This window comes from Porcisia hertigi, chromosome 10 (genome assembly GCF_017918235.1).
Source record: "Porcisia hertigi strain C119 chromosome 10, whole genome shotgun sequence".
NCBI classification, from domain to species: Eukaryota; Euglenozoa; class Kinetoplastea; order Trypanosomatida; family Trypanosomatidae; genus Porcisia; species Porcisia hertigi.
The window spans coordinates 131,859-153,384 of record NC_090569.1 but is presented as its reverse complement, the minus strand read 5'-3'; the positions used below and the strand labels follow the sequence as shown (position 1 = coordinate 153,384).

Sequence of the window (21,526 nt, the reverse complement as noted above, 5' to 3'; positions counted from 1 at the left end):
TACTGTGGGCGAGGGCCATGAGAACAACAACGACGACCACCACCACAGCCACAGCCACCGCCACGTCCACCCGAACACTGAGACTGGGAGAAGGTTTTTAAAAAATGCGTTTGTGAAGAAACAAGAAAAATATATATATACAAGTATATACATGCATATGTAATGGGTGGTTCGGGTACACGCATGCCCGCCCGCTCTCTCACGGAAGAAAAGCATGTGATGGGGAAGGGGAAGGGGAGGGAGGGGGGTAACCTGCGTTACTTGAAGCATGTGTGATGGACGCTACCCTACGAGCTCGTGTATTCTTTTTTTATTCCATATCTTCTACCTCACCTCACCCCCCTCCCCCCTCTACCTTGCTCCCCCTTTTTTTTGTACTACGGCGTGTTGGGGATAGCTCTCTCTCTCTCGGCATCACTTTAATCACTGCCCTTAGCCACTTCCGCCATCACCCACCGGTCTGGAAACGTGGTGCACTTCTCTCTCTCTTTGAAGCGCGATTATCAAGGGAGGACATATCAGAGATAGGGGGAGGGCGCGCACATACACACACACACACACGCTCTCCCTCTCGCTTCCATATATACGAGAGTGTGCGTGCGTGGCTGCTTTACCGTCACCACCACCCCTATTTTTTGTGATCGGTACATACAAACCACAAACGACATACCACAGTGCACAGTGGCCGCTGCGACACACCACCCTCTCCCTTCCCTCGTTGTGCTGCCCTTAGCCCCTCACTACCGTCCGCCTCGGTGCGTATGTGTGTCTGTGTCTGTGTGTGTGTGTGATTCTCTTTGTTCGCTTTTTTGTTATTTTGGGGGTGAAGAAACGGGGATACACACACCTAGTCACTGGCACACACCAAGCCTGTGAGCCCCCTGCTCTCGTCAGTACTCCACCCACTTTACCTCCCCCCCTTCTCCTCCTCGTTTCCCCTCCTAGTTCTCCTCCTGGTCTGCTTCTCACACCACACACACACACTCCAGTCGAGGGGATGTTGCAGCGCATGGCTGTCACGACAGAACGATCACCGGTGCTTCGGGCACGGCCACCGCCCCTTGGCCTGCTCCTCGCCGCCGCTCTTTTTGTTTTGGGTGTTTTGATCTCACCCTCCTCGACCCCTGCCGCCGCACAAACCGACGATGGAACATTCGATGGCACGAATTATTACTACAGCATTTTCGTGAACAACCTGGCCAACGTCGACTCCGTGGATGGGCCTAGTGGGGTGGGCACCTACGGCACCGTCGGCTACGGCGGCGCCTTGGTCGAGGGGAGTGTAGTCTTCTCGGACATGGGCGGCAGCGGCTCCGCTATTCGCGCCATCTCCAGGGATGGTCGACTGTCGACGATTGCTGGCAGCCTCGTAGAAAAGGGCTGCAAGGATGGTTCTGCCACAGAGGCTCGCTTTGGGGGCGTCCCCAAGGGTAACACGCGCGTCAACCCCGTTGTGCACACCAAGGAAGGCTACTACGTGGCCGATACTGTGAACAACGCCCTTCGCCTCATCCACCCCACCACGGGGCGTACGACGACGATTGTGGGTCCGACGAACCTGCGTTACCCCACTTCGCTTGCCATCCCCGCTGACAAGCAATCGTCCATCTTCATCTCCAATACCGGTAAAAATCAAGTGTTGTATTATCCCGACCTGACTAGTCCGGTAGGTCAAGTGACCTTCCCCAACGAGTCCGACTTCACTCCAGGTGCGATCACTGTTTTCCCTGAACTCAGTCGCACGTTCATCGTGAACTCATACCTGCAAATCTACTGCTGGCACTACAGACAGCCCAACACGGCCTCTTGGAAAGTCAGTGAGCCACGCACTGCCGACTTTGGTCGCATGCTCTCAACGAGCAGTGATGGCACAAAACTGTTGTATGTAAACTTCCAAGGTCACAAAATCCTCAGCCTCGACGCGAAGGCATCGCAACAGACCTCGCCGGCGCTGAAGCCGGAGCTGGTGATTGAGTTGAACCTCAACATCATTGGCGGCGCGGTACGACTTTTCTTTGAGCGTTCCAAGGACAGCTGGTACATCCTAACCGACACCCGACTCCTGATTGTCTCAAAGACACCGATCCAACCAGAGGAGAGCAGCAGCAGCAGCAGCAGCAGCGAATCCCCCACGGAGGGCCGACATGAAAGTATTGCAGCCTTCCCCGCAGACGCCTTCCCTACTGACCGCTGCCGTATGACACAGGTCTACAGCCGGATCCGCATGGACGCTGAAAAGGCTTTCGGCACCAATGACTACGTGAACGAGTTCGTGGAGTCCCCGGGAGACGTCTCCACGTACGTGAAGGGCTCCGTGAATGTTTCGACCTGGTGCAGTAAGATCACCACCTTGTACAGCAACGACCGCACGATCGTGATTTTGCCCTTCTGGGCCCCCAAAAACATGGGCCAGAGGGAGGCACACAATCGCTTGAAAAACTCCCCGTGGTCTCACACGAGAAGCTATCTCAATCTCCTGAGGAGCGAAGGCATGATGCTTGGCTCCTTCTGCTTCATCGACTGTAGAGATACATGTAAGATCATTACGGCGCCCAAGTGCCCCGCGGACCCGACCGAATCGCGGTGCGACGACGTCTGCAAAGGTGCCGTTGCGACCGCGGTAGTGTTGGGAGCAGCTGGCATCGTACTCCTTGCACTCATGATCGCGAGCCCGCTGAACATCTTCAGGGCGTTTGTGATGGTGCCCGTCATTTGATGGAAACAGCCCGCCCCCCCCCCCCCCCCCTCCCCTCCCTCCCCGCCCCCACGCATACATACTTTGTGGTGCCTCTCTATTTTCATTGTTATTTTTCTCTCTTCTGGGTGGCTGGGGGGGAGGTGCAAAAGAGGTGGATGGTGAGATGTGCCCACCCACCCTCCTTCCCTCCCCGTGACACGCACGCGCACCCATAAATATATAATCCTCCCTTTGGATTAGAAAACGTGGAGAGCACCAATCCACACAAAAAAAAAACAACAACGTGATACAGGGAGAGGTGTTGAGAGGCGTGCATGCTTTGTGTGTGTGTGTGTGTGTGTGTGCGCTGGTGCACTGATTTGTGGGAGAAAGTAAAGACCAACATGATCTGCGTGTGTCGGGGAAAAGGGAGAGGGGGGAATGGGCGGTTGCCTTAGATATTTCTTTTTTCTGTATTACATACTCTGTGTGTGTGTGTGTGTCGGCGGGGAAGGGGGGAGGAGGGAGGGGGAGGAGCGCCATCATACAGCGCTTTCGCTCACTCACTCGCTCTCTATTTTTTTTTCTTGTATCCGTCCGTGGCACTCACGCTCTGTGTATACATACATAAAGTGATGTCTATAGCTACATGTGGTTGTTTACATTGTCTTTTTTTTTATGTGTGTGGAGTGAGAGGTGGAGAATTTCTGTTTTTTAGAAGAACGAGGATGATGAGAGCAAGATGCCGTGAAGAAGAGTACGACGAGAGATTTTAGAGCCTTCAATATTTAAAAAAAAAAACCTGCAAGAACAAAAAAAAAAAGTGGGGGAGTGGAGTCTTTGGTTTGTGTGTTATCCGTCGGTTATGTGGTTTTGTGTATATTGTTTTCGCTTTTTTTTGTTGTTGTTTTTCGATGCGCACGTGGTGCGTCTCGAATGCCCCACCCCACCCCCTCCTCCTTTTTTTAGATATATTGATTTGGGTTTTTTTTTAGGTGCAGTACCCCCCCCCCTCCTCCTCTCTCCCCCTCCCACCTTGAGACACACACTTCTGTGCGTCTTGGTGAAGGAGGGCGAGGAGGAGGAGGGGGGGGTACGGCAGTATCCATGACGTTGTTCTTGTATTTTTCCCCGCTTCGCTGTCACGTGTGATTATTTTCGTTTTTTTCTCTCATGGCGGCCATATCCATCATCATCACCATCACCACCCCTGCCCCCTTCCCTGGAGGGTGGAGAGAGGGAGGGGGCAGGGGGTCTGTAGGCGTATGTATTTTTGGGTGTCGGTCACTGTGATTGTGTTTGTGTTCCCGTTGTGCTGGAGGGAGGGAAGGAGTCTGTGCTCCCTCGTATCTCTTTTTTTTTACTCTGGCTTCCTTCTACCCCATCGTTCTCCTTCCCCCTCCCCATGCTTGGGTGTGGTGCAGGACTATGTGATACAGCGGATGAGGAAAAAAAAAAGACGGATAAGGCATAACGACAGCAGTGTGTCCCCTCCCCCGTCTCTCGCTATCGTAGTGCGGGTAGGGATGCACGAGGAAGAGAGCCGGAAAAAAAAAAGTTAGTGAGACAACGTTTCTCAGACGAGAAGGGATCCCATCCAGCCCAATGCTCCTCTGTCTGACCTCAACCACAACAACAGTACTCAGACCCTTGCCCCTCCCCTCCCCTCTCCCCTCTCCCCCAAACACACACACACACACAAACCTTCTCACCAACACAAGCACATGTGTCTAGTCCTCTTCCCCTCCCTGCCCCCGATCCCTCTTCCTCCGTCTTGTCATCAGACACCGGCCTGCTCGACACAGCTCTGCAACTTCGCAGGGCGGGTAAAGAAGAAAAAAAAAGCTGAAGGAAGAAACAAATATTAGATATACTATATTATATAACTTTATACACCTTTGGAGGAGCACCAATACCGTGCACCCCCACCCCCTACCTTTGTTTTCTCTCTCTGCCTGTTCCACTAGTATTTTAGATTTTTTTCCTCTACTCTCGACGTAGACCCACACACACACAACACACACACACACACGCACGCACAGGGGAGTGAGTGAGAGGGACACCTTTATAGACACGAGCAAAGAGGTCCACGATATGCAACTCTGCGCCCGTCGAGTGTCTGTTGCGGCAGTGGGACTGCTGTGTGTAATCATTACCGTCTCTGCCCTTTCCGCCACCGTGGCACGTGCGTTCGATCATGGAGGCATCACGGTGGCTGGTGGACCTGAGGGTGTGGATGATGTAGAGGGCCCAGTGGGCACGAGCCGCATCATGAACCCCTTCCCGATCTGCGCCAATGTTGACCCAACCGACCCCTCAGGCACGATGCTTCTCATTGGTGGTGCCTCCTATTTCTTCACCCTCAATCGCTTCACCACCTACCTGGGCTTCTGGTTTGGCAAAGGTAAACACAATGTGAACAGTGGACCGATTGAGTCTGTCCAGCTGAAGGGGCTGTACGGCTGCGCGACGCTACCACCCAGCTCCAGCGGCAGCTCGACGACCGGCACCGTCTACTACGTGCAACACGACGGCTATCTTTACTGGGTGACGAACAACGTCGTGTCCATGACTCCAGTTGGAAGTGGCGTCAACCTCTTCGACGTGAGCATCCGTAACGATGACCTTTACCTTCTCACCTCCTCTAACGCTGTATACCAATGTTCCATACCCGCCGGTGGTGTTGTGACGGGATCGGCCTGCAGTGTAATCGTCCTCACAGGGAGTCAGGACTACATCGGCTTATCCAAGTCGACGCGCTTCAAGGGATTCGTGGTGACGGCTCAAGGCATCTTTATTACGCTGAACTCGAAACTCTACTGGTTCGCTCTCAACGGTGCCTTCATTGGCGCGACTTTGGATGGTGTTCGATTTGTGGACGTTAAACTCTCACATTACAGTGATACCCTGACCGGGGAAACACGAGATTTGGTCGCAGCCTCCACTAGCGCAGTCTACAGCATCACCGCCTCGGGCACCTCGATCACGTACACACTCATCGCTGGCACGGAAAAACAGGAGTGTAACCCAGTCCTCGATAACGTCGACTCTCCCACGAACCCAACCTTCTGCGGCATTACCCGCATCTATCCTCTGAATCGTGACTCGGTGTACGTGACGATCAGCACTACGGGCACTGTGCGAGCCGTCGTTGTCGCGAACACCACCATCAGTAACACCATCGCCCGCACCCCTTTCCCAGTGAAATTCGAAGACAGCGCCTCCGCCATGCCCCTGATGCTTGGTAGCATGGACCTCGAACTCATGCTTGGATGCGACATCGCCTTCCCGAACGTAGCGATTGATCCCGCCTCGGTGGCATTGAACGACATGACCTGGGACACGACATTTCCTGTGCATCTGTCAAACCGCTTTTTCTCGGACGCGGCGAAGGCAACGATCACCAGTACGACGTTCATGAGGTCGCTCCACATGTTGGGGGGGTACTACAACCGCACGAACCAGTTTGTCTTTGGGGACTGGAACGTACTGCCAATGTGCAGGCAAAGCAAGATGCTGAGCATCGAGCGCGCCATCGCCGACAACGCCCGCGCTGTCCTGAAGTACGAACACATCTACACGTCGAATGCGTACAAGTTTACGGTGAATGGACAGCCCAACTTGACGCTGGTAAAACTGCTGATGCCGAGCGCCTTTGGCACGCTCTGGGACCGGACGGGCTTCGTCGAGAACCAGACGACTCCTTCGTTGCTCATGACTGTGGACTTCACTGCGGCGATATTGGCTACAGTGCGCGAGGCATACCAGCCAGATCACGTGTATGATCAAATCTTTCTCAGCGACCAGTACCCCCTCCATATACTCACGGAAGCGCAGCAGCAGGAGGCGCGGTGGGTGATTTACGATATAGTCACAAAGCAGCTGTTGCGTTGCGCGCAGGACACCCCCGCCAGTAGCTCTGACAGTAGTGAGGATGGAGACCTTGTCCCAGGCTGCGTCCCACGCGTCGGCATCACCAACCTCACCGAGATCCCGGTGATTGGGTTGCCTATTGTGAACTACGGCATCACCTTCTTCGTCCCGGAAGAGATGTATTACAACTTCCAAATTAAAAGCTGCCTCGATCAAATCGACTGGAAAGATCTGCTGGATTACTTGGAAATCGCGCTGAGAACAAATACGCGCAAGTGCGACACCGGGTGCATCGTCGGCATCGCCGTAGTGTGTGCAGTGGTGGCAGCGATTCTGGTGGTGGTGGTCGTTATTTTGACCTCGAAGCGCCGGCGTCTTGCCACCGTCGTGGCGCCGGCTGCGACCAGCGAGCCAAAGTTCATCAGCACCCTCGACGTGACTAGTGAAGAAAGCAGCCGCAACCCCTTGCACCGGTGAGCAGCAGAGAGAGAGAGAAAGAGAGGACGGGGGAGGGGGGAAGATGTATATATGTATATTACACACATATATACATATATATCCGACATCTTCGAGTCTTTATCCCCCTATGTGTGGCCACACGGTATATCCCCACCACCAACAGAACTGCGACTGTGTTTGCGTTAGGAGGGAAGAGGGGGAGGGGGGGATACCGTGCAGTATTCTCTCTCATGTTTTCACCTTCCTCTTTTTTTTTTGCTGTTCCGTTTCTCTTCTCTGTATATGTTTGCGTTGTTTTTGAATAGACTATCATTCAAGAAAGCACTTGATATCGATACGTGCGTGTGAAGTAGACTTTGGAGCTGTCGTGAACCCTCGGTCTCGCTCCCTTTCCACTCCCCCCACCCCTCCCCCTTCCATGTATACACCTCGCTCACTCGATCTTCTGTGCATACATTGTTCTGGTAACATTCGCAGATGTGGTTTGTGCACGCCACGCTCTTCGCCCCCTCCCACACACACACACACACACATAGAGACAGAGAGAGAAAAAAAGGGCGGTGCTTCCACAAGAAAGGACGGGATGAAGTCAAGAAGTAGTGACGTGTATGGCATAAGAAGCGTACGTCTGTGTGTGTGTGTAATGTGTGTGTGTGTGTGTGTCCGTCTGTCTGGTGGACGTGTAATGTGTGCGTGCTTTTTTTTTTATTCGACATCAAAACCTGCCGCTCTGTGTCGGCAGAGGTCGAACACCAACTCACCTGACAGACACACAAACGCGCATCCTGTTTAGAACGGAGGGGAGGGGGAATATAGAGGCCAAAAAAAATTCCCACTCCATATCCCCCTCCTCACCGCCGATCTGTCTTTTTTTTTCTGGTTTAGATGACTTGTGTTTTGTGTGGGGGAGGGTGAGAGGTGAGATGCGGGCGCTCCTGTGCGCCATATCCCCTGCGTTTTGTGACGACATGGTTTCTCTTGTTGCTGCTCTTCGTCTGTTGTGTGTGTTTTTCATGGAAAGGCGAGTTGAGCAACGACCGCAAAAATATATATATGTAGTCCGACGTTCAACTAAAGTGGAGGGGCGAAAAAAAAAGAGGGCGAACAACATCAGAATCCCCTCCTGGCGCGCATTCTTTGCAATGTGTGTGTGTGTGTGTGTGCGTGTACCAACGGTGCGATCAAAGAAGTTGATCAAAAAAAAAACAAAGTAGCAGAGTGTATAGAGGCGCAACCGGTGTGCACCAGTACGCAGGAAAGAAAAGAGTGTGGAGTGAAAGGGGAGCGCAGGGAATCCTCGGTCATGTTTTGTTTTGTTCGAAGTCACACGCTGTAGCAGTGCGTCTCGAAAAAAAACGGGCGAGCCCCCCCCCCTACCACCACCACCACCACCACCGTCTGTCGCATCAGCTTCCAGAGATCCAACCGCTTTCCTGCCCCCTCCCCCTCTCCCCTGAGGCTTCAAAACTGCGGTTTAAATCTGGTGGACGCGAGACGGTTGGGTCGTCAGCGGCAGACGTTACCGCCAGAAAGAAATCCCAACCGCATCTATACTTGCAGCCTGCCTCCGTGTACCGCTACCGGCACTATGCCACTTATCTTTGTCTTACCCCCCCCCTTTTTTTTTTACATCGGCTCCTTTCCTTCTGTTCGCTATCACTCATGATTACGCACATTACGTGTCGCGCACACCTCTGCAGGTTTTCACAGGGCGCGGCGGCGACCTCACGCACCCTCTGTTTCCCCTACCCCTCCCCCTTCCTCCTTCCCATCCGTCACACACACACAAAAAAAGGGGGGGTTAAGCGGCAGCGCATGAGTACCAGCGCGGCGATCGGTCGGGCATTCGGGGCTGCCTCTGTAGCTCTCTTAGGCGTCGCTGCCTACTGGATCCACGGCACGCAGGCAAGTAAGCGCACACAACTTGTGGTGCAGTCCGACCGCTCTCTAGTTACGACTCCCGCCACAACGCCGCCGACAGTGAGCGGTGATGCCCCACTGACTTTTCCCGTTGTCCTGCCGCCGAACACACGACCCACACAGACCACCACTCTTTTCGCCGACTTTTTGCAGCAGTGCAACGAGACGGCTGTGCATGGGCTGCCATCCACAGCCGAGGTTCGGTGCTATGGCGGCTACCTCGCCAGTCTCAACTACGAGCGCCGCATCCCGAACTGGGTGATGGAGGTCATTGACCACCGCAAACTGCGCTCCGGACGCCGACCCCCTTCGCCGACCGCAGCCCCTACGAGCGGAAACGGCGGCGCGCAGGGTGAAGAAGAGGAAGGGTGCGACGACAGCCGTGGCTCTGACGAAGTCTCGCGCAACTCCAGCGTTTTCTACGCCGACAACACAGTCCCCACGGCCTTTCGCGTCGGACCCGACAGCTACACGTCACGCGGCATGAGTCGCGGCCACCTCGCCGCCGCCCAACTTCACAAATCCTCGCAGGCAGAGATGGACGCGACCTTCAATATGAACGCAAACATCGTGCCGCAGGACATGACGCTGAACGCGGTGGATTGGCTACGGCTGGAGGGTCTGACGCGCAAGCTGAGTAAGGAGGTGAGCGTCGGGCAGCAGCAACATGTCCGTGGTCGGCGACGCGGCTCCAGTCCGCCAGCGGCGAATACCGCCGAGGCGGACGGCGCGGGCGGCGTTGGCAAACTGTACGTGGTGACCGGCCCCGCGTTCGTCCCCCGACCCATGCGTGTGGAGCACCGTCCGGATGGCACCGAAGTTCACGTGCCGGTGTCCTCAGCGGACGCAAGTGTGATGCCGCGGAAAACTGCAGCGCCCGTGAAATCCGTGGTTACGTACGAGCTCACCGGCAACCCTACGCGTGGCACCCTCGTCGCCGTGCCGAGCCATCTGTTCAAAGTGCTGCTGGCTGAGGAAGACGGCGGCCGCTCATATTCGGTAGCCGCGTTCATGATGCCTAACGGACCGATCACAGAAGAGCTGCCCCTTACCGCGTACCAGGTGCCCATCGAGCGCCTGCAGCGCATCACAGGGCTCCAGTTTTTTCCCGGCATGGACGCAACACGCTTGCCGGACCTCTGCAAAAGACACAAGTGCGACGCACGGCCGCCCGCGCTTTTCCAGCGGTACCGGCACGTGGCCAAGCTTCGGGCCGCAGACAACCTCCCTCAGCTGCGGCAGACTTACGCGGTTCTCCAAGCCTCCGCAGCGGGCGGGAAGCTCGACGACATCGTGGTGCGCGAATTTGATAAGCGCACGGAAGAGCTTGTCGCCGCGGCGGTGGGGCCAATCGACCAGGCAGAGCGGCACTAGTGTTGAGGTTCCCTTGTCCACGGCCACTGGTGCGCCACCACACTTCTACCTGGAAAGGGAGAGGGGTGTCGAAGGGGGCGACGTACTCCCCTCTGTTTATCTTGAACACAAGTAAATAAACCCTCATTTTTGACGACTCAATGGTGTGGTGTTGGACCTCGCCCCTCCGCATGACCACGTGCATCACAACGAAACTAAAGGAGAAGAGAGCGGCATCCTCACTTCACAGACCCGCTCATGGATACCTACATCCCAACTCTCTGACCACCACACACTACCCAACCCTCCCTCCTCACCCTGCTTTTTCCTCCACCCTCCCGTGACCTCGCTCCTCTTTTTTCTGGGGGAGGGGGATCTCCCAAAAAAAAAAGAAGCACCTGTCAATCATCGCGTGGCGTCCACGGAGCTTCGCCAAGCGGGCGAATACGGCTATGACGAAGATCGGCGAGCTGCGCGCGCTTGGGGTGTGCGGTGCGACTGGCGCCGACCAGGTCGTCGGCTCGCCAGCCAAGGGCACACGGGGGGGGGCTTCGTGATGGCCCCCCCCCTCCTGGCCAGGCCACGGGGGCCCCCGCGCCCCCGGCTGGCTGGGGGGGCCTCTGCGCGGCCGCCCCACCTGGCGGCCCCCTCAACCGCGGCGCACCCCTAACGAACGCCACAAGACGGCAACCGACACCCCCCCCCCCGAACTAAGCAGCCCCACCGAAAAAACGAAAACCCCGACAAGATGAAGTGGAAACCACGCGAAACAAATGGAATCTTTTTTTCAGCGCACGATCCTTAAAACACCGGAGAAGGGGGGAGGAGCACCATGGACCGACCCGGAAGAACAAAGCCGCCCAATATATTGGGCGGGGCGAGATTGGGAGCAAGCAACCCCCAAGCAAACCGGCACCCGAAGAAAACATACCGGGAAGAACGGAAGAAGCCCAACCCCTACACGACCACCGAAAAGGGCCCCAGCGTTAAATGACAGGAGGCGCGTTAAGATGACGAAAGCGGGCGGAGCCCAATGCAGCAGAGACTGCCCACGCTGACGCGCACAACCGTGGCGAAGCTAGCTGCGGGGGGAGTGCGCAGCCGCCGCCCTCACCCACTACTATAATAGACACTTCTCCCAGAGCCCAGAACGAGGCAATTCCGCCGATAGCTTGCCACGCGTATTTCTTAGGCCTAGGAGTCGGCTTCGAGAAGATGCACGCACAGGCACCCCGCCACTGCCGCACACAACCCCACACATACCGAACAGGGATTCTAGAGAAAACACATCTTTGAACCGATGGCGCGCAACAAAGGGCACAACAAGCGACGAAAAGCGCCACAGCAGCAGCAAGGACCCTGCCTCGCTTAGAAAGTCACAAAGGAAACTCAAGGATGGACATAGAACCAGACAGCTTTTGGAATACTAAGAAAGTGGAAATGAGGAACACGCAATTGCCGAGCGCTGGGGGGGAAAGGTTTGGATATGTTTGTGGAAAAGAGACACACACACACACATCAGCAACAGCTAAAAAAAGTGCATTTCACAACGTCCTGGGTAAATGCTGGCTGCATCACCCCAAAGACCATATTGGAACCCACGCGACGCGAACAACCCCCCCTTCTGAGAAAGTGGGTGGCGTATATTAAAAACTGGCCGAGCTGAGAAAGACCAGAAATAGAAATTCCATTTCTGTAGACCATTTGAAAAAACAATTTGATGAGAGTAAATACAGCGAAGCGAAAGAAGAGCATAATAACGATGTCTAAAACAGCTGCGCCTCTAAACCCCACGGGCCCCGTGTAACGTCACATCTGCTGCCTCACGCAAATGATTGCTTACGCAGTGCACCCCATTGAAAAACTACCAACCAGGACTATCCTTCGCTCTTCATCGTTAGTTCACCTTGAGGCCATGGCAGAAAATGAAGCAGTGAAGTTTAACCCACCGTCCTGCCCTACCGCGCGGAGCTTCATAACACCGACTCGGCACCCGAAAGCGAACCCCCACCCAACTCCACAACTAACCCAGCGAACGGACATACCCGCCGCAATTTGTATTCCCAAATTTATTACCGAGCGCAATGTGCTTCCGACAACGGCCCCAGTGTGCCGCGTTTTTTGCTGACCCGGCGCCTTTTGCCGTTCAGCGCAGTGTTTGCGCCAGCTGGCATGTTCACAAGGTGGCTCTCAAACGCGAAAACCAAAGACACCGCCAACAGCCATGCGCGCAAAGTCGCCGCAGCCAACCAACAGAAATTTTCCAAATACCAACCCTAATCTCTCATTTAGTGAAACTTTTTCAGTGTGCTGAGGGCGTTTATTTCCCAAACCACGTCATCCCGGATCGGCGAAGACCCTACTCAGCCATTCGCGCCAACCCAGTGGCGCTGGGTCGGCACCGGTTTCGGGAAAAAATTTAGGGGTTTGAGAACCACTTCTAAGAGCACCCCGCGCATCCTACTGCTGTTTCCTGGGCCGTTTGGTCGCCCGCTGCCGTCTGGATTTGGTCCCCGCGACCGCCCCAAGCCCCCCCCTACCAAAACATCACGCGACAAGACGTGGCCAAGCCAGAAATTAAGACCACAGGGAGCGCCCCGAACCCCAGGACAAAGCCTACCCGCACCCCCGGCGGCACCGAAGGCTCTGGCTGGTGAAAGGCGCTAAAGAAAATTGTGCACCACAGCAACTCACCTCGGGCAAAACCAGCGCCACCATCCGCAAAAGCCCGGCAGAATAAAAACATCCATCCCTCTCGAAGTTCGCCTAAAGGTAAGCCGCGTCATTCCCAAGCAAACGGATCGCCAATGCGCCGAGAAATCCATTAGGTTCAGCCCTAAGGTGGCATCTATAGGTGTTGAAATGATGCTCGGCGGTCGCACGCAAGGTTTTCTGTGTGGTGAGCGGCGACCCCGCCGCGACGGGGCGTATTTATTCAAAAATTGCCTTCGGGGTTCTCAAAAGGGCGCGGCAGTTTCCAAATCAATTCAGATGACATTTTTTTGTGCGACTCCCCAACTTACTTTGCCGTTGTGGAGTAGAGAGCTCGGAACGCAGTGTCACATTGCCGTTTTCGCTTCGGGGTGTGCCAGGGTAGGCCGGCGCCCCGCCGCTGGCAAAACGCCTATCCTCGGTAGAGTTTGACCGCCGTCGAAACCCCCTGACCCCCGCAGGCCCGCCAATCATAATGACAGATCACTTTCCAGAAGGCGCGGGCGCAGTTCCGTACACCTCACCCTCTGAAGGGGTTTCCATGCCCCCGGCCCCCTTTTTTTCCAGAAACCACGGTACCACCTAGACAAATAATACGCTGGCATGGCCTTCAGTCCCCAGAAATAAAAATCTGATGGGAAAGACCCCTTTCCACTCAAAGTCTTTGCTTAACGCATTTGTAGTTCCGGTTTCTAGCAGAGACCTTCAAAGATTAAACTGCTAAGTTCCCCATCCAGAGCTGCTGCGCATCCCGGCGGCGATCGGCGGCATTTTCACAAGGCATTACTCCACCCCGCGCCAGGCAGCTATGTCACGAGATTGAACGCCAACCAAGGAAAATGGGGCTAAAATAAAAAGAAGCCGCTATACCACGATCGCCTGTTCGGGCTATCAAAGAAACCCAGCAAATGCAAGCGACAGGGACACCACCGTTTAGCGCACGACAAAGAGCGTCTTGGCAATTCAATAATCAGCTGTCTATTCAAAAGCTTTTCGAAAAGCGGGCTCGCGGCGCCACCCTCGACTAAATTATAGACAAAGTTAGTAGTTTAGTCGTCGTTTTCAGCGCATGTCCCGCAGAGCGTCGCTGTTGCCTGGTGCTGCGCTTCTGGGCCTTCAAAAAATGGGGCTGGGAATCATCCAGTTGGGGGTGGGCAATTTATTGGATAAAAATCCCGCTTAACACAAAATAAAAAAGAGGAGGTGAGGACCCAATAAATCTGCAGATCACAGTCCCCGGAACCACCTGAAGCCGTGCCGGGAAAAGGATCGAGCCCATCTACACAAGGCTAGCTTCACCACCAAAAAAAAAAAGCAACACAAACAGATCGCACCACCTATACGTTCCAGCTGAGAAAAAAAAGACGCCACCGAAATCCCCGTGTGATCTTCCAGCTTGCCCGGCATCTCGGGATCAGGCTCGCTTTCCCGGGGCGTTTTCTTCTATGGGCTCGCGAAAACGCCGGCGCACCGGCAAATACGAGCAGGAGAAAGCGCACACGATACGCGCCAGTACCGCCACCGTTGGGAAAGGCCGGGGGACACACGATTGAAACAATTCACCCCAAAATAATGCGAGACCTTTGGTTTTACCAGATTTAACCTGGCCATCGCCCAGGGATCATCGGCACTTAATTCAAAACGCCGCCAGGGACCCAATCTTCGACCCACAGTAGGCCCATATTCTCTCATATGCGAATTGGCGGCTGACACCCCTTCCTTTGGATTCACCTAATTGCCTTTGCGGGTACAAAACCCGTTCTCTGCTTCCAGGAACTTCGTGTGTGGCCCTGGCGTTGGTGAGGTGAACCGAAAGGCGAATACGCAACACCAAAGCGTCATGATCCCCGCGCCCGCCGCCACCGAGCTACGGGGTGAATGTGTGGGGTGTCCCGTGAACTCGTACATTGAAAGCCTTGTAACCAAAAAGGGCAGGGACATCGCCTTATTGATCTTTGCGCCCCCACCCCCTAATCCCGCCCAGTCCCCATTCAATAAGGGGAGAAGCGCGGCATTTTTTGGGACACGCTTTTCCAGAAAAGCTGTCGCCACTGACCCGGGGCAATGGCACTTCCGTGATTTTTTGTTTACTGCAAATCGGAATACTTTTGAATAGGCGGGTTTGGAAAATAGGAAACATATGCCTGGCGTAGGCCAGTTGCATGGGCTACGGCCTGGTAGCTGAATAAAATCCCAAAGGTGGCATTCCCACGCCCAGCGATGCGCTGCACGACACTTTTGAACGAATGATTCCTAGAAGGGGGTGCCCCACATAGCATGACGGATGGTCTTGTTTATTCGCGCCGCGGATCCCCAGCGCCCTCCCATGGCCTGGGCCTCTTGTTTTTTTTTCTTTAGCTGGGGACGCAAGGGGGCCTGCCACCACGGGGTCCTTTTCTGTTCAATCGCCATCCAGAAAACACCCCAGAATCAAAGCATAGAAGCCTAAACGCTGCGATGGTGCGTCCAGGGGATTTCTGTTAGCGCAAAGGACCTCCCCCCAAAACGTGGGCGGCATACTGGTATGAGAAGCCTTTTTTACGGCAATGAGGAATGGGTTCTGTTATCGCAGGCGTGTGTTTTTGTAGGGGGACCCTCCTCCTTGATAGGTTCGCTGTCTTCAAGGGTGTTCGGTTGCGGCGGAAGACGGGAGGGCGTCCGGCGCAGGGTCATCGCAGTAGGCTTCCGCATTTCCAGGGCGGGGTGCGCCGCGATCCGCCGTCCGTTCTCATGGGGCGCCATGGGGCGAGGGGGGTGGATTGGATGGGCTTGGTGGGCTCCAAAACTCGACCTGGCCGTCCTCTCAGCCAGCGGGGATTTGGAAGAGGCCCTGCTATTCCGTTTGGTGGGAGTGGTTCTGGTGACCCTGTGGGTCGTTAAAGGGCTTTGTGGCGTCGAAAATCCGCGCCTGTGTTGCCAGCGCGTGTGTCTGTGTGTTTTTTTTTTTGGGGGGGGGACGGCCCAACAACAACCAAGACGAAGGGTTTGTGTGCGGGGGGCGTTTTGCGTCCTCTGCCGAGGGCTTGTTTGGTTTGGCTGGCCTGGGGGGTTGCGCGTTCGGGTGCGGTGGTCTTTTGTCTGGGGGCCCGCCGCGCCTTCTTCGGGGCCGGTGTGTGGGTTTGTAAAAGTGGTTGGGGAAGGTAAATTTCGCAGGGAATCGAGGCGCCCCTCTTCGCGAAGGGGGGGCTTTGATCGGTGGGCTGGGTGTCCGCTCCTTTCCCATGGTGGTGGGGGTGCGGGGGGGGGGGGTTGTGCTCCGTCGCTTTGGGCGGGGTTTTTGGCGCCGCCGGAACCCCAAAGGCCCCGCGGACGAGAGCCAGCCCGAAAGATCGCCCCGATACGGGCAGGAGAATCCCCTAGAAAGGTATGGCCATGATCGGCCGCAGTTTGATTTTCCTCAACGGCAGAATCCTGCGCCCGGTCTGGGTGGGGTGGTTTGGGTGTGCCCCTGTGCAGGTGCTTCTCGATTGGTCGGGCCTGTGCGGCGGAGGTGTTCCGGGAAGCGATGTATCGCACGCCTACGAGTTAATAGGTTTGAAATCAGGTTTTGGGGTTTGGTTTCGCTTTGTGGCCTGCTGCATCTTCTTTGCCGTCGAAGTTGGGAAAAGACGGGATTTCCATGTTGGTGTGCCCCTTTGGTCTTCCAGGCGAGGGCCGCTTGGGTTGGGGTTGGGGCAGTTAAAAAAGGGGGTTGGGCGCTCAAAGTCGTAATTTGGAGATGAATTCGTTTCGAATATGGGAATAATTCTATTTTTTGTTGCCCCTCCCAATTAGGGTGTGGGCCGCGGTGGGGGACATTGGCGGATCCCTCAAACCAAAAGGGTCGTGGGCTTACGGCCAGGAGCGTGTCTTGTCTTGGGTGTGGGAATGCTCGGAGAAAAGGGCTCCCATATTTATGAAAGGCAGTTTCCAAATAGCCCGCCAATGCGAGCAGACCATTTGAGAGAGTAGGCTTTCCGATAAAAGCGGGGCGTTGGGGAGGGGTGGGCTGCGGATTTGTGTTGGGTGCCATTTTTGCGGCGGCACTATGAGATTCCAGTTTCAAGAAATGAAAGCAGCGGGGAACCGGCAGGTGTTGCACCGCCAATATCTGTGTTTGCGGTCAGAGAAAAGAATGAAGAAAAAACGCTTTCATGCGCTCCCCCACTCCCCGGTTGTGAAGCCCTCGCGGCGATCTGTTCCACAGGTGGTGGTCCCGATCCCTGTGGCCGTGTGTATGTGCGTGTGTGTGTCTGTGTCCTCGTGTGCATCACACCCGTGCGAAGCCTCCTTGCCGTTCTCTTGGTCTGCAAAAGGCTTGCGGTAGTGTGCGGCTTATCTCGCGCCAGTCCCCACTTCCAAGAAGATAAATCGCTGCTGTTTTGGGGGGCTTATGTGCCTTTAGAGGTATTGGAGTCTCACCTCACTGAGGGTCATATTTTGTGTCCTGGAGTGTTCGTGTGTTTTTGACGCGGGGTTTCAAGCAGTGGCGGAACGTCTGTTTTTGAGCCGAGGTGGTGGGACTCGCGGAGAACGCAGGTGGGTGTGGTGTTTTTTTTTTTTCATTGGGGGAAGGTTGCTGTATCGGCGCAGGTAGTGCGCTTTGATGCGTTGCCGCTTTATGTTCTTAAAACCCTAGGATGTACAAAAAAAAAAGGAGCGGGCTCCGCCCTCCGCTGTGGTTCCTGATTGTGTTGCATGGGCGTTGTGATCAAAAAGGGAGGTGTTTGAGGAAAGTCATTTGGCAAATACGAAGGAGAAAGGGGATAGAGTAGGTGCGCAGGCAGATCCGCACAGGGTGCTAAATGTAAAGATGAATGCTGTTGGCGAAAGGGTCTTAGATGTCAGCGGACTGTGCCAAGGAAAATAAAGGGGTAGATGTGCAAGAAATCTAACCGACACGCTTTTTAGACTACATTTTTTTTTTGTGGACTACGAGTAAGTGGTACAGTCTCTCAACTCCCGCAGCTAGCGCAAGGATAGCACTGGGGTACGAACACTTCTGCACTCCTCACACACAGGCGCAGAGGAACAACGGGTGTCTACTGTCCTCTCCCGTCTTTCTCTTTGATCTGCATCAAGCCAATCTTTTCCCCCCTCTGGATATGCTTTGTCTTTTTTTTTTCTCAGTGACATTCAGAGAGTCTCCATGTTTCGCACTTGCGCAGGACAGAGGTAGCGTGAAGTGAAACACCCAGGCTAATCAAACCGGTTCATCAAGGCCGGAAAATTAGCAACCACTACCGCTGCCATATCCAGCATCAAACAGAAGAATCATCCCAATGTGTGGAAACGAGTCTTTCAACCGAGCTGACCGTCTCTTTTGTTTTACCATCTGATCTTTCCGCATTCTCTCTCATCACTCTCATTGAATATTGCACCGCATATTATAGGTGCGTTTCGCCGATGTCTACCGCCGAGCTTCAACGGAGGGTAACAACCCTCAGTCGCCGTCAGGTTCGGGCATTTGGTGGAATGGCCATCGGCTGCTGTGGCTTTGGCTCGTATGTTTTCTACCACAGGGTATTTCTTCCCAAGCGACTCCGCGAGGACCAGTGCGGGATCCCGATGCCAGCGCGGAGAACACAGGTGTATGTCGCTGGCACAGCGATGGGCGGTGGTTTAATGCCGGAGGGGCGGTTTATATCAAAAGTCTTTTTTTTCTTCTACGTCGCATACCGCATGGCACTGCTTTTCGTAGGGTGTATTCCTGTTTTGTGGTACGGGTTTCTCACCTTTGGCTTGCAGCTGTGCCCCGAAAGCGTATTCTACGGTAAGATTCTTGTCTTTCTTTCTTCGATGGGGCCAAGCTACGTCAAACTTGGTCAGTGGATTGCAACACGTCCTGACTTCTTTCCCGATCAAATGTGTAAGACGCTCGAAACGCTTTACGACAATACTGAACCGCACAGGTGGTCGCACACTGAAGCGCTTCTCCGCAAGGAGCTCTGCGACGGGCCTTGCAAAGGGCACAATGCTCTTCGTTACATAACTGAGATCGAAAAGGTGCCCGTCAACAGCGGCAGCATTGCACAAATACACCGGGCCAAGCTCCGGGAAAGCATCGACGGAATTCCCGCTGGTACTGAGCTCGCCGTGAAGGTGACTCACCCTCACATACGCGAGCAGGTATCGGCTGATTTGGCAGCTATGCACGTCTTTGTGTCGCTCGGCAGCAAGGTTATTCCTGGGCTGCGCTACTTTAATTTGGAGTCGAGCATAAACGAGTTCTCGTCACTGATTCGATCTCAGCTCAATCTCTTAGTTGAGTGCGACAATTTGGTGCAGTTCAAACATAACTTCCGAAGCGTCAACGGTGTAATTTTTCCAACACCGCTAGCATCTCTTTCCACAGAAAACGTGCTCTTCGAAACATACGAGGAGGGTCAACCGCTGCAGGATGTGGTGTGCAGCGAGGACAACAAAGACGCAGCGGAGCTGGGCTGTCATATGTTTTTGAAGATGCTCTTCGAGGACAACTTTGTGCACTCGGATTTGCACCCCGGCAATGTTCTTTTGCGCACAAATAAGACAGATGGTCTTCGGCAGTACTACCCTGACGGCAAGCGAAAGCTGCGGCATGAGATTGTGGTTCTCGACACTGGACTTGTCACGACCCTTTCCAAGGCCGAGCGCAACAACTTCATCTCGCTGTTCGCCGCTGTCGCTTGTGGTGATGGTGAGCTTGGCGCGGATCTAATGATTGATCGCTTGCCACCCTCCATGAGAGAGGCCCAGGCCCCAGTAAACCGGGAGAGGTTCAGGGAGGAGATGAAGAGGGTCTTTGATATGGTTGCTCCTGGCACGGCAGGATTCCGCCTCAGCAAAGTCCAGATCGTCACTGTCCTAAGAAAAGTAATGGACACAGTTCGTGAGAACCACATCCCTTTGGACGGAAATTTCTCGTCACTCGTTCTCACAGTGATCGTTGGCGAGGGGCTGGGCCGCAAGCTGTCTCCGGACTTCAACATCTTTGCGGAGTCCGCACCGTATCTCATGGCTTTTCTCGAGGATGGAGAGCTTTGCTTCTTGGCAAACAAGCTGCAGCGCACGTACGGCGCCACGGCATTGTTGCGGGACTCGGTGGATCTTGTGAGCCCAGCAAAGACCGCCACGTATGTTGAGGTGGTGGTGAAGAAGGGCAGGAATATGTTAAGGAAATTCTTAGCACCCGATAGAACCCGTGACTAGGGTTACTCTTCGCTCATTTTTCTCATGTTCTCGCTAATGTTTTTTTTTGTCTACGGACCACTTGAACTGCTCCGTTCTCCCCAAAGCAAACATAATCATCTGGGAACGAAGACCGCTTCCCGGCGGTGAGCGCTTTGACAGAAATTGAGGGAGAGAATTCTTCCGCTTCCCGCTCCGACAGGCCAGGCTCCTAGGCCCTCGTCTGAAGCGTGACTGGTTGCATACCGTTTTGTTTTCCACACCTTCTCTCACACACACTCTTTTTTTTTCCGCTTCACATTACATCTTTCAGTTCTTCACTTCTCAGGCACCAAAAATGCCGCCATTGGCCCAACCCTCGCAGAAGACCAAGGGTAAAGGGAAGGGCCGTAAGAAACCCCCAAAGATGGTGCCCGATCCAGATGCGGCGTATCGGCAGCAGCTGGACGAGACATTATATATTCCCAAGGTAGTGCGCAAGAAGTTTTTTGATACCTATCTAGCAGCAGTTGATAGCGCCATCAGGGCAAACACCTTCGACAAAAAGCTGCTGTTGCAGGATAGCCACTCTGGGGGCCCGATTTCGTTCACCAAAGTGCCCGGCATTTTTCGGTCCCTGGGTCTTTGCTTGACTGATGACCAACTCGATCAAATCACCGCCATGATTGCTCAGAATGATGAGCAACCATTTCAGGGAAGTGGCACGGACAGCGAATTAGAGGAGGGTCAATGGCTAAGCAATTATGCCGACCGCGAAAAGCTGCGTACTCTCTCAGTGGAGCTTCTCCACACCCACGTTTTGGCATACGATCCTCAAGTTCTCGCTTGCCCCCATCCCAGGTTTCCAGATCGCGTCTCTTCAGTAGTATACAGATCTACGGAGGACGACATTCGCGCCTGTTTCAACTCTCTCTGGGAAGTGAGTGGGAAGAAGACGTTAGTCTCTGCGGACGGAACGAGTACCCGGTGCATTTCTGTGGATCAGCTAGAGAGTATATTGATGAGCCAGCAAGACAGGGACTCCGTCACGGCAGCACTGACTCCGAACGAGTTTCGCGAACTTTGCTTTATGGTCCAAGATGCCAACGGGGACGTAGTGCGGGAAGACCTTTTTTTAAAGGCCTATATTCATGTAGAATAGCCATGCGAACTCAACCATCCGGGACTCTAGTGTTGTCCCCGTCATCTTACTCTTGAAAATTCCCCACAAATGTTAGGAGAGGGAGAGACTCCCACGCTGCGAAGGGACAACTCGTCCTGCATCTTTGATGAGGTCAACTGAATGGAGCCCCCCTCCTTTCTTTTTTTTGTTGGAGAGGGGAGGGGGGGTTTCACAACATGCGATGAAAAGACTTGTCGTGAGGTGGTACGAGAGGCTACCAC

At 54.5% G+C, this 21,526-nt stretch overlaps 5 protein-coding genes across 5 annotated transcripts; all 5 read left to right on the top strand.

Moving 5' to 3' along the window:
• Positions 1–997: 997 nt before the first annotated feature.
• Positions 998–2,716, top strand: JKF63_07626 (uncharacterized protein; the record flags this gene model as incomplete). The annotated part of the gene is made up of 1 exon (XM_067903558.1): positions 998–2,716. The coding sequence occupies one exon, from the start codon at positions 998–1,000 to the stop codon at positions 2,714–2,716; it is 1,719 nt and encodes a 572-aa protein (XP_067759039.1).
• A 2,055-nt stretch (positions 2,717–4,771) lies between these two features.
• Positions 4,772–7,027, top strand: JKF63_07625 (uncharacterized protein; the record flags this gene model as incomplete). The annotated part of the gene is made up of 1 exon (XM_067903557.1): positions 4,772–7,027. One exon carries the CDS (start codon positions 4,772–4,774, stop codon positions 7,025–7,027), a length of 2,256 nt encoding a protein of 751 aa, XP_067759038.1.
• A 1,797-nt stretch (positions 7,028–8,824) lies between these two features.
• Positions 8,825–10,303, top strand: JKF63_07624 (uncharacterized protein; the record flags this gene model as incomplete). Its single annotated transcript, XM_067903556.1, has 1 exon — positions 8,825–10,303. One exon carries the CDS (start codon positions 8,825–8,827, stop codon positions 10,301–10,303), a length of 1,479 nt encoding a protein of 492 aa, XP_067759037.1.
• Positions 10,304–18,379: 8,076 nt separating this feature from the next.
• JKF63_07623 (uncharacterized protein) lies at positions 18,380–20,164 on the top strand (the record flags this gene model as incomplete). The annotated part of the gene is made up of 1 exon (XM_067903555.1): positions 18,380–20,164. The coding sequence occupies one exon, from the start codon at positions 18,380–18,382 to the stop codon at positions 20,162–20,164; it is 1,785 nt and encodes a 594-aa protein (XP_067759036.1).
• A 316-nt stretch (positions 20,165–20,480) lies between these two features.
• On the top strand, positions 20,481–21,284 carry JKF63_07622 (uncharacterized protein; the record flags this gene model as incomplete). The annotated part of the gene is made up of 1 exon (XM_067903554.1): positions 20,481–21,284. One exon carries the CDS (start codon positions 20,481–20,483, stop codon positions 21,282–21,284), a length of 804 nt encoding a protein of 267 aa, XP_067759035.1.
• Positions 21,285–21,526: the final 242 nt, after the last annotated feature.